This window comes from Tachypleus tridentatus, unplaced genomic scaffold (assembly GCF_004210375.1).
Source record: "Tachypleus tridentatus isolate NWPU-2018 unplaced genomic scaffold, ASM421037v1 Hic_cluster_1, whole genome shotgun sequence".
In the NCBI taxonomy this organism is placed as follows: domain Eukaryota; kingdom Metazoa; phylum Arthropoda; class Merostomata; order Xiphosura; family Limulidae; genus Tachypleus; species Tachypleus tridentatus.
The window spans coordinates 18,665,889-18,679,049 of NW_027467777.1; the positions used below are offsets into that span (position 1 = coordinate 18,665,889).

A 13,161-nucleotide genomic window follows, 5' to 3' on the forward strand; every position below is an offset into this window, starting at 1 on the left:
CTGATAGTTACTATATCTACATTACAGATGTATAGTATAAAAATAAAAACGTTGCTGATAGATACTAAATCTACATTACAGATGTATAGTATAAAAAGAAAAACGTTGCTGATAGTTACTATATCTACATTACAGATGTATAGTATAAAAAGAAAAACGTTGCTGATAGATACTAAATCTACATTACAGATGTATAGTATAAAAAGAAAAACGTTGCTGATAGATACTAAATCTACATTACAGATGTATAGTATAAAAAGAAAAACGTTGCTGATAGATACTAAATCTACATTACAGATGTATAGTATAAAAGAAAAACGTTGCTGATAGATACTAAATCTACATTACAGATGTATAGTATAAAAGAAAAACGTTGCTGATAGATACTAAATCTACATTACAAATGTATAGTATAAAAAGAAAAACGTTGCTGATAGATACTAAATCTACATTACAGATGTATAGTATAAAAAGAAAAACGTTGCTGATAGATACTAAATCTACATTACAGATGTATAGTATAAAAGAAAAACGTTGCTGATAGATACTAAATCTACATTACAGATGTATAGTATAAAAAGAAAAACGTTGCTGATAGATACTAAATCTACATTACAGATGTATAGTATAAAAAGAAAAACGTTGCTGATAGATACTAAATCTACATTACAAATGTATAGTATAAAAAGAAAAACGTTGCTGATAGATACTAAATCTACATTACAGATGTATAGTATAAAAAGAAAAACGTTGCTGATAGATACTAAATCCACATTACAGATGTATGGTATAAAAAGAAAAACGTTGCTGATAGATACTAAATCTACATTACAGATGTATAGTATAAAAAGAAAAACGTTGCTGATAGATACTATATCTACATTACAGATGTATAGTATAAAAAGAAAAACGTTGCTGATATATACTAAATCTACATTACAGATGTATAGTATAAAAAGAAAAACGTTGCTGATAGTTACTATATCTACATTACAGATGTATAGTATAAAAAGAAAAACGTTGCCGATAGATACTAAATCTACATTACAGATGTATAGTATAAAAAGAAAAACGTTGCTGATAGATACTAAATCTACATTACAAATGTATAGTATAAAAAGAAAAACGTTGCTGATAGATACTAAATCTACATTACAGATGTATAGTATAAAAAGAAAAACGTTGCTGATAGATACCAAATCTACATTACAGATGTATAGTATAAAAGAAAAACGTTGCTGATAGATACTAAATCTACATTACAGATGTATAGTATAAAAAGAAAAACGTTGCTGATAGATACCAAATCTACATTACAGATGTATAGTATAAAAAGAAAAACGTTGCTGATAGATACTAAATCTACATTACAGATGTATAGTATAAAAAGAAAAACGTTGCTGATAGATACTAAATCTACATTACAGATGTATAGTATAAAAAGAAAAACGTTGCTGATAGATACTAAATCTACATTACAAATGTATAGTATAAAAAGAAAAACGTTGCTGATAGATACTAAATCTACATTACAAATGTATAGTATAAAAAGAAAAACGTTGCTGATAGTTACTATATCTACATTACAGATGTATAGTATAAAAAGAAAAACGTTGCTGATAGATACTAAATCTACATTACAGATGTATAGTATAAAAGAAAAACGTTGCTGATAGATACTAAATCTACATTACAGATGTATAGTATAAAAAGAAAAACGTTGCTGATAGATACTAAATCTACATTACAAATGTATAGTATAAAAAGAAAAACGTTGCTGATAGTTACTATATCTACATTACAGATGTATAGTATAAAAAGAAAAACGTTGCCGATAGATACTAAATCTACATTACAGATGTATAGTATAAAAAGAAAAACGTTGCTGATAGATACTAAATCTACATTACAAATGTATAGTATAAAAAGAAAAACGTTGCTGATAGTTACTATATCTACATTACAGATGTATAGTATAAAAAGAAAAACGTTGCTGATAGATACTAAATCTACATTACAAATGTATAGTATAAAAAGAAAAACGTTGCTGATAGATACTAAATCTACATTACAGATGTATAGTATAAAAAGAAAAACGTTGCTGATAGATACTAAATCTACATTACAGATGTATAGTATAAAAAGAAAAACGTTGCTGATATATACTAAATCTACATTACAGATGTATAGTATAAAAAGAAAAACGTTGCTGATAGTTACTAAATCTACATTACAGATGTATAGTATAAGAAAAACGTTGCTGATAGTTACTAAATCTACATTACAGATGTATAGAATAAGAAAAACGTTGCTGATAGTTACTAAATCTACATTACAGATGTATAGTATAAAAAGAAAAACGTTGCTGATAGATACTAAATCTACATTACAGATGTATAGTATAAAAAGAAAAACGTTGCTGATAGATACTAAATCTACATTACAAATGTATAGTATAAAAAGAAAAACTTTGCTGATAGATACTATATCTACATTACAGATGTATAGTATAAAAAGAAAAACGTTGCTGATATATACTAAATATACATTACAAATGTATAGTATAAAAAGAAAAACGTTGCTGATAGATACTAAATCTACATTACAAATGTATAGTATAAAAAGAAAAACTTTGCTGATAGATACTATATCTACATTACAGATGTATAGTATAAAAAGAAAAACGTTGCTGATATATACTAAATCTACATTACACATGTATAGTATAAAAAGAAAAACGTTGCTGATATATACTAAATCTACATTACAGATGTATAGTATAAAAAGAAAAACGTTGCTGATAGATACTAAATCTACATTACAGATGTATAGTATAAAAAGAAAAACTTTGCTGATAGATACTATATCTACATTACAGATGTATAGTATAAAAAGAAAAACGTTGCTGATAGATACTAAATCTACATTACAGATGTATAGTATAAAAGAAAAACGTTGCTGATATATACTAAATCTACATTACAAATGTTTTGTATAAAAGAAAAACGTTGCTGATAGATACTAAATCTACATTACAGATGTATAGTATAAAAAGAAAAACGTTGCTGATAGATACTAAATCTACATTACAGATGTATAGTATAAAAAGAAAAACGTTGCTGATATATACTAAATCTACATTACAAATGTTTTGTATAAAAAGAAAAACGTTGCTGATAGATACTAAATCTACATTACAGATGTATAGTATAAAAAGAAAAACGTTGCTGATAGATACTAAATCTACATTACAGATGTATAGTATAAAAAGAAAAACTTTGCTGATAGATACCAAATCTACATTACAGATGTATGGTATAAAAAGAAAAACGTTGCTGATAGATACCAAATCTACATTACAGATGTATGGTATAAAAAGAAAAACGTTGCTGATAGATACTAAATCTACATTACAGATGTATAGTATAAAAAGAAAAACGTTGCTGATAGATACTATATCTACATTACAGATGTATAGTATAAAAAGAAAAACGTTGCTGATAGATACTAAATCTACATTACAGATGTATAGTATAAAAAGAAAAACGTTGCTGATATATACTAAATCTACATTACAAATGTTTTGTATAAAAAGAAAAACGTTGCTGATAGATACTAAATCTACATTACAGATGTATAGTATAAAAAGAAAAACGTTGCCGATAGATACTAAATCTACATTACAGATGTATAGTATAAAAAGAAAAACGTTGCTGATATATACTAAATCTACATTACAAATGTTTTGTATAAAAGAAAAACGTTGCTGATAGATACTAAATCTACATTACAGATGTATAGTATAAAAAGAAAAACGTTGCCGATAGATACTAAATCTACATTACAGATGTATAGTATAAAAAGAAAAACTTTGCTGATAGATACCAAATCTACATTACAGATGTATGGTATAAAAAGAAAAACGTTGCTGATAGATACCAAATCTACATTACAGATGTATGGTATAAAAAGAAAAACGTTGCTGATAGATACTAAATCTACATTACAGATGTATAGTATAAAAAGAAAAACGTTGCTGATAGATACCAAATCTACATTACAGATGTATGGTATAAAAAGAAAAACGTTGCTGATAGATACTAAATCTACATTACAGATGTATAGTATAAAAAGAAAAACGTTGCTGATAGTTACTATATCTACATTACAGATGTATAGTATAAAAAGAAAAACGTTGCTGATAGATACTAAATCTACATTACAGATGTATAGTATAAAAAGAAAAACGTTGCTAATAGATACTAAATCAACACTAAAGATGTATAGTATAAAAAGAAAAACTTTGCTGATAGATACTAAATCTACATTACAGATGTATAGTATAAAAAGAAAAACGTTGCTGATAGATACTAAATCTACATTACAGATGTATAGTATAAAAAGAAAAACGTTGCTGATAGATACTAAATCTACATTACAGATGTATAGTATAAAAAGAAAAACGTTGCTGATAGATACTAAATCTACATTACAGATGTATAGTATAAAAAGAAAAACGTTGCTGATAGATACTAAATCTACATTACAGATGTATAGTATAAAAAGAAAAACGTTGCTGATAGTTACTAAGTCTACATTACAGATGTATAGTATAAAAAGAAAAACGTTGCTGATAGTTACTAAATCTACATTACAGATGTATAGTATAAAAAGAAAAACGTTGCTGATAGATACTAAATCTACATTACAGATGTATAGTATAAAAAAGAAAAACGTTGCTGATAGATACTAAATCTACATTACAGATGTATAGTATAAAAGAAAAACGTTGCTGATAGATACTAAATCTACATTACAGATGTATAGTATAAAAAGAAAAACGTTGCTGATAGATACTAAATCTACATTACAGATGTATAGTATAAAAAGAAAAACGTTGCTGATAGATACTAAATCTACATTACAGATGTATAGTATAAAAAGAAAAACGTTGCTGATAGTTACTAAGTCTACATTACAGATGTATAGTATAAAAAGAAAAACTTTGCTGATAGATACTATATCTACATTACAGATGTATAGTATAAAAAGAAAAACGTTGCTGATAGATACTAAGTCTACATTACAGATGTATAGTATAAAAAGAAAAACGTTGCTGATAGATACTAAATCTACATTACAGATGTATAGTATAAAAAGAAAAACGTTGCTGATATATACTAAATCTACATTACAGATGTATAGTATAAAAAGAAAAACGTTGCTGATAGATACTATATCTACATTACAGATGTATAGTATAAAAAGAAAAACGTTGCTGATAGATACTAAGTCTACATTACAGATGTATAGTATAAAAAGAAAAACGTTGCTGATAGATACTAAATCTACATTACAGATGTATAGTATAAAAAGAAAAACGTTGCTGATATATACTAAATCTACATTACAGATGTATAGTATAAAAAGAAAAACGTTGCTGATAGATACTAAATCTACATTACAGATGTATAGTATAAAAAGAAAAACGTTGCTGATAGATACAATTTATATGAGTTCATTTAATAAATTATTAACATTAAACAACTCGAATTGATTTTAGAATAATTAACAATTTTTTGAGCTTAGCTCAAAACTTTTATTTTAAACAGTAGTAAAGCAAGTTAGTTTCTTCTAGAAAGTTCTTTCGCAACAAGGAATGCATTAAATAGAATCCTGCGCACAGAAACTACATACCAATGTTTAAAACAAAATGGTTAAACTTATTATGTCATTCACTGTAACGTTTATCAAAATGGCGTAAACTTGTTAAGCCTATGATTGCAATGTTCAGCAACATGGCGTAAATTTGTTAAGCCTATCACTGCAATATTTAGCAACATGGCGAGAATTTGTTAAGCCTATAACTGCTACATTTGGCAAAATAGCGTAAACTTGTTAAGCCTATCACTGCAATATTTGATATTTAGTATTTTTAGTATCTATTCGATCTAAACTCTAAATTTGTAATTTTTCTGTCAAAATAAAATTTGTAGCTTGCATGTTTGATTTATTTTGTATTTATGGAAGAAAAAAGAAACAGCAATAAAACGTTCACCGGATATTTCAAACACTCCAATAAAAATAAACTCTTAATAAATGAAGTAAAATACAGTAAAGCTTAACATGAATCAAATATTTAGCAAACTGTTATCTAGAAATAGAAACGGTAATCAAATGTGCTGACAACAAAGATTAAGCAGAATCGCTTCCCACACAAACACATGTTGTTGTCCATTAGCTAATGTGATGTCTGATTTTTAGCCAAACATTGTTGTAACATCTGATTATGTAAACAGGGATAAATAGTCCTAAAACATACCAACATTTTTTAGAGTGAGTCAGCCATCACACTAGAGTAATGCATGTTTTATCTGAGCAATATTGCTGTACTTATGTTTGAGCACGTCTATACTTTATTTTAATTATTTCAATCAATCCTCATGAGTGAGGTACCCCCTTCTTGGTTTTGGGGTCCATTTTGTTTCCATAAACAATAACAAACATCATTATCCTTGTGGTAACGTCCTACTTATCCTAATTAGTTTTCTTCAAATGAACGTGATATTTGTGGCAACAACGTTTAGTTAAGAGCTTCTTCAGGTTTCCAAGTACAATACCTACCAATCTTGGTGCCACACATGTTTGGGCTTACGTTTATTTTCTTTGTGCCTGCAGCAAAAACAAATAGTATTTTCTCTGTACCCAGATACTCTATATAGAATGATCAACGTCACCACGAATCTAGGTACGTATCATTATGGTTCAAAGACTATTTGTCTTTGTAAAACAAGAACCAGCACCAAAACTCTGAAGTTCTTTTAGTTTTGTTTGTTTGTTTTTTCCAAAAACAATACACACAAAATAAACACTAGAACTCTTGATACTGTGTCCTCTTGGTCCCAAGTCCTGTTTAAGTTCTAAGAAAACTATACATCAGGTTACTGGATGTTTCTTTCCTTCTGCCTTTAGCCCTCTCTCTCTTTTGTTTCCTCAAAAATACAACGTTCTGGTTGGGTCTTTCCAATTATTTTGTTGAGAACAGAACCAAACATCTCTGTCATCACAGCTTCCAGATTCCAAGTTCTTTTTTTTTTTTTTAAAAAAACAACAACTATTAAGTCTTTTTCGCTAATAACTTCTGTTGGTATCATTAAATAGCTACAAACAAGGTCCCTGCTGTCACTTTCAGTTGAATACAATTATATTTCATCTATCAATAATAATCACTCATCCTCTTGTATGTTAATTGATCTAAATTCTGCTATTCTGCTCGAGACGAATGATCACTATAATATATACCCAGATCTTATGGAAAAGAGTGGTCATCTTTTAGATCACGAAGCTAAAAGATGACAACGACTGAAGAAATGGGTCACTGAATAACTCGTGCAAGGCCAGTTGAAAGAACAACCGCTGAGAAGCATGTCACTGAATACTCATGTAAGGCCAGTTGAAAGAACTGCCGCTGAGAAGCATGTCCCTAATGAGTGTCTCGATAGGCGTCTTTCCGACCAATCGTACAAAGAAAAGCTGTTCTATCACCTGGGAGCTAACAGTCCTCAAGGAAGGCAAGCGGAGGAGCAGCTTGCCAAACCGAGTTGGCTGGTTGGGATACTGTGTCCTACAGTACTCCTCGAGGGCACACTGCGACTTCTCCTGTAAACTCTCGATGTGCCCAATGTCCGAAACCCCACAGGCATCTGCAAATACACATTAGAAACAAGCGAATGAGGTTCAAAACTGGATAAATATGGGTAACATCTGTTTTGTCGATAAATATGGGAAACATCTGTTTTGTCGATAAATATGGGAAAAATCTGTTTTGTCGATAAATATGGAAAACATCTGTTTCGTCGATAAATATGGGAAACATCTGTTTTGTCGATAAATATGGGAAACATCTGTTTTGTCGATAAATATGAAAAACATCTGTTTTGTCGATAAATATGGAAAACATCTGTTTCGTCGATAAATATGGGTAACATCTGTTTTGTCGATAAATATGGGAAACATCTGTTTTGTCGATAAATATGGGAAACATCTGTTTTGTCGATAAATATGGGTAACATCTGTTTTGTCGATAAATATGGAAAACATCTGTTTCGTCGATAAATATGGGTAACATCTGTTTTGTCGATAAATATGGGAAACATCTGTTTTGTCGATAAATATGGGAAACATCTGTTTTGTCGATAAATATGGGTAACATCTGTTTTGTCGATAAATATGGAAAACATCTGTTTTGTCGATAAATATGGAAAACATCTGTTTCGTCGATAAATATGGGTAACATCTGTTTTGTCGATAAATATGGGAAACATCTGTTTTGTCGATAAATATGGGAAACATCTGTTTTGTCGATAAATATGGGTAACATCTGTTTTGTCGATAAATATGGGAAACATCTGTTTTGTCGATAAATATGGAAAACATCTGTTTCGTCGATAAATATGGGTAACATCTGTTTTGTCGATAAATATGAGAAACATCTGTTTTGTCGATAAATATGGGAAACATCTGTTTTGTCGATAAATATGGGAAACATCTGTTTTGTCGATAAATATGGGAAACATCTGTTTTGTCGATAAATATGGGTAACATCTGTTTTGTCGATAAATATGGGAAACATCTGTTTTGTCGATAAATATGGGAAACATCTGTTTTGTCGATAAATATGGGAAACATCTGTTTTTTCATAAATATGGGTAAAGGAAACTTTTTCTTCTTTCTGCGTGCGTAAAGAAGAGCACACCGTGATTTTCTCGTGAATTATCTGTAGCAAAACTAACATAATTATACATATATTTCAATAATACTGCAAAACATAACGTTAGGCTTACAATTACGACTGTGGACGTTTATTCAAGTTTAACAAACTGTGAATTCCTAGTTAATCACAATATTTAGTTTGATTTGTTTTGAATTTCGCGCAAAGCTACACAAGGGCTATCTGTACTAGTCGTCCATAATTTAGCAGTGTACGACTAAAGGAAAAGCAGCTAGTCATCATCACCCACCGCCAATTGTTGGGCTATTCTTTTAGCAATTACTATTTTACACTATAACGCCCCCACGACTGAAAGGACGGGAATGTTTGGTGAGACGGGGATTCGAACCCGCGACCCTCAGATTACGAGTCGAATGCCTTAACCCACCTCTATTTGTTGTCTTAATATTTCAACTTTAAAATACACAAGAAAGGCCGACAAGTGTCCCATACCGAAATAGGAAGTTATCTCAAAAAGTTACATACAATGTACTGAATGCTGTTTTCACAGTGAGTAGCCCCCCACCCGACATTCCACCCAGTAGCACAATTGTATGTCTACGGGCTTGTAATGCTTGAAACCGAGTTTCGATACCCGTGGTGGGAAACGCATAGAGAGCCTCTTGTGTAGCTTTGTACTTAATTATAAAATAAAAACAGTAAGTAAAATCTAGATTATCTAAATAGACCACGTCAAACCACGGATAAGACTTATAATAAGGATCGCCCAGGAACCTCACAAAAATTCTTAGAAAACTTATACTCAAAATCATATTAAAAAGCAGAACAGTTCTTGAAACAATACTCAGGACATTCTATCTCAACAGCTAAAAACTGCTAAAATATTAATAATAAAAAAACGTTGATTATTTGATTGTTAGACAATTCATCAATATGTTCCATTTACAGTTATCATTGTTTCACAGGCATACTAAAAAAATGGCTATGAATATTTTACTCAAAGCTGGACACACCTACTAAAAATTCGTGCAGGCCATAGGACTATTTTCATGTTGATTCTTTAAAGAGAATGAGAAATTTTATTAGTTTTTCATTGTTACTGTCTAATTTTTCTCTTCGAAGCCATTAAAGTATCGAAACCTACAACAATAACGATTAGGTATAGTGCACCAATATCTAGGCACAGCTACTAAACAAACTCCTGCGAAGGTTGTAGGGATTTTTCAAAATCAATATTTCAATCCTATAAATTTTCTAAATTCTTCTTCGATACCAATATAAGCAGAAATGTAGAGGCCATTTAAACATCTTTGTAGTAGTCGTAAATGTTTGGGTTTATTAGATTAAATAATGTGTGTTTCTCTCCACTCGTTTTACAAATCACTATTTAAAATAGCTACGAATATTTTACTGCAACCTGGACAATAGTAATGAATGTAGTATTGAATATGTCATAAGGTAGAATTGAAAACGATTCAAGCGTCTTTGTTTTCTCGCCCTCAAGAATTGCGGTAAGTATATCACTTCCCGTCATTGAAAAAATCCGGTGTTTTAATAATGCGCTTTTATTAGAAACTGCTACTTGAAGATTCATCATTTACAGAGGTCGCTGTTCTTCACTATTTCTTCAGTTCACTGTCCTACTTTCTCTGTGATTTCTCTACTCTTGTGATTGATGACTTATTCAACTGATTTTTGTACTTCGCGCGTTAAACGCGTGTGTTTGACGAATCCTCAGGCACAAAACACATAGGTCAGCAAATAATAGTTGGATGGAAGACATTAATGAAGCAGTAACTATCAAAACACATGTAATATTCAACAGTAATCGTTTGGTCTTCTTTCTTCAAATATTCTCTTTTACTTTTGTTAAAGTGCACTAATGCTGATTAAATTACTTTAGAACAACGCTTTGACGGAAGAAATTATTCTTGTTTTGGTCTAACTCTTAACATATTAAACGTTAGGCCTATGTTAAATTTTAGGCCTATCACTCCTACCGCGGTCAACTTCATGCCGAACGTTCCCCTGGCCGTGACTTTAATTTATTCTATTATTATTTTATTCTATCTGTTATTTCCCTCTCACCTCATATTATTTATAGAATTATTATTAAATCATTTGCTCGCAATATGCTTGACATCAATGAGTTACAAATACAACTTCCAGTTATCGTCCACTTTTAACTGTCTTATTCTAAAAATAATAAAATATTAACTCACAAAATAAATTAACTAACACTACCTACATTAAACTGTTTTGATGTCATGGAAGTAGCGTTCTGATAATATTATTAGCAGTGTTAAATAACAACCCAAGAAATGTAACGTGTATCTCGGAAAATTAATAAAACCGATATATATGCGAGTTTTTGAAGAAGATAGGGCGGTCCTCCTCAAATCTTGTCGGGATCCAGGTCCGAATACTAGGCCACTTTGAATCATTATTTTTACAGCAGTGATATGGGGCATTTTCTGTTTGTTGATCGAATTAGGACTTCATTTGGAAATCAAAAATCCAGAAATTTATATCGGGACAGTGTATAACGCTCTTGTAGTGTGTGGTACATGCACCTGTACCACCATGCATATTCAGTATCTATATATTAGTACAAACTAAGCACAGTGGAACGACAAACGTTCCAGATAACATCTTAACCACGTTCCTCTTACATCATTACATCACAGCATGCAGCTGTAAACATTTTTATATCACCATACTTATTAGCCATTGTTTTCAAGGTATTTCTTTTTAGTCACGGCTGAAATATCCGCGCGCCTCTTATTGCCTCCATAAAGTAACCTGAGAAATTCCGCGTGGACAGGGCTAACCAAATAGAACAATCAATCTCAGAATTTCTGGGCGTGGAAAAGTGGTTACTTAGCGTGGTCGTGAAAAATAGGCGACATGTATTGTGGAGCTGTGAGTGTGATATGGTAGTAATAACAAATCACATTATTCGATCATAATAGGCCAAAAATGGCAGTGGTTTGTTGTAGATTGTCTATCTTTCCTTAAGCCTCTCAGGTCAAAACGAACATTAACTAACTCAGATACCTTGCGTGGCTCTGTTAAAATATCCCAAAATACCGATGTTTGAATAATAAACCGAAATTATTAAATCAATTATTGAGTTAACAAATATCGTGAAACCAAAAATAATCGTCTGGTTTTCTTTCAGCATAATTATCTCTATCGTGATTTCTTTTGTAGACATTCATTGTTTACTTTATCAGCCGTGATATCCATTGTTGAATTTTTCAGCTGTGATATGTGTTGTTGGCTATCCTACTCTAGATATCCGTTGTTTGCTTCCTACCGTTTAATATCCATTGTTTATTTCTTACCCGTGATATTCATTGTTTATGTTTAACGCGTGATATCCATAACAAATCCTTGATAGCACAACAATCAGAAATGTGATTGGTCAGGTCACTAACACTTCCTTAATAATTGTGTTAATATTATTGATAAATATTAACAGAACGTTACTACACGTTTCTCCTGTAAACGCTTTCTAAAACGTGTTTATAAATCAATACAGTTGACAGAGTATTAAAGAAATAAAACTGAAGATAATTGATGCTTAAAAAATGAATTATTAACATAGGCTAACCCTAACCACGCGTTCATTATCTGCATTGTACACTAATTTAAAGTTACGATTTTGTAATCTAATACGTGATGCAGGACTACGATGTCAGTTCTACAGTTTATAATAATAGTTGACCGTAAGGTTTCATCTTTCGGGTACATCTGTATAACGCATAGGTTACCAACCTATCTCAGTACAATGCCCTTTTAAACTTTCCGCATCTTGACGGAGGTATTCACCCTATATATAGACATTGAATACTCTAACAGTACTGAGTATTTTTCTGTTAATATACAGATATTGAATACTCTAACAGTACCGTGTATTTTTGTAATAATATATAAATATTCAATACTCCAACAGTACCGTGTACTTTTGTATTAATATACAGATAGTGAGTACTCCGCGTCTAACACAAGACGTAAAACTTGTAGTTCACCAGTGTGGTACTACAATCTAACACAAGACGTAGAACTTGTAGTTCACCAGTTTGGTACTACAATCTAAAACAAGACGTAGAACTTGTAGTTCACCAGTGTGGTACTACAATCTAAAACAAGACGTAGAACTTGTAGTTCGCCAGTGTGGTACTACAATCTAACACAAGACGTATAACTTGTAGTTCACCAGTGTGGTACTACAATCTAACACAAGACGTATAACTTGTAGTTCACCAGTGTGGTACTACAATCTAACACAAGACGTAGAACTTGTAGTTCACCAGTTTGGTACTACAATCTAAAACAAGACGTAGAACTTGTAGTTCACCAGTGTGGTACTACAATCTAAAACAAGACGTAGAACTTGTATTTCATCACTGTGGTACTACAATTTA

The 13,161-nt window shown here is 30.8% G+C and overlaps 1 protein-coding gene across 4 annotated transcripts in view; it reads right to left on the reverse strand.

Moving 5' to 3' along the window:
• LOC143241830 (nuclear receptor subfamily 2 group F member 1-A-like) overlaps positions 1-13,161 on the reverse strand; it is an 84,343-nt gene that overhangs the window by 25,431 nt on the left and 45,751 nt on the right. For 2 of the 4 annotated variants that reach the window (XM_076485100.1, XM_076485099.1), the window contains exon 3: positions 5,576-7,703. The exons of the other annotated variants lie outside the window; for them this stretch is intronic. In XM_076485100.1, coding sequence (XP_076341215.1) covers positions 7,429-7,703 — 275 coding nt within the window. In that variant the 3' untranslated portion in view covers positions 5,576-7,428. Of the gene's footprint in view, positions 1-5,575; positions 7,704-13,161 lie in introns of those variants that run through there. 4 annotated transcript variants of the gene reach the window in all.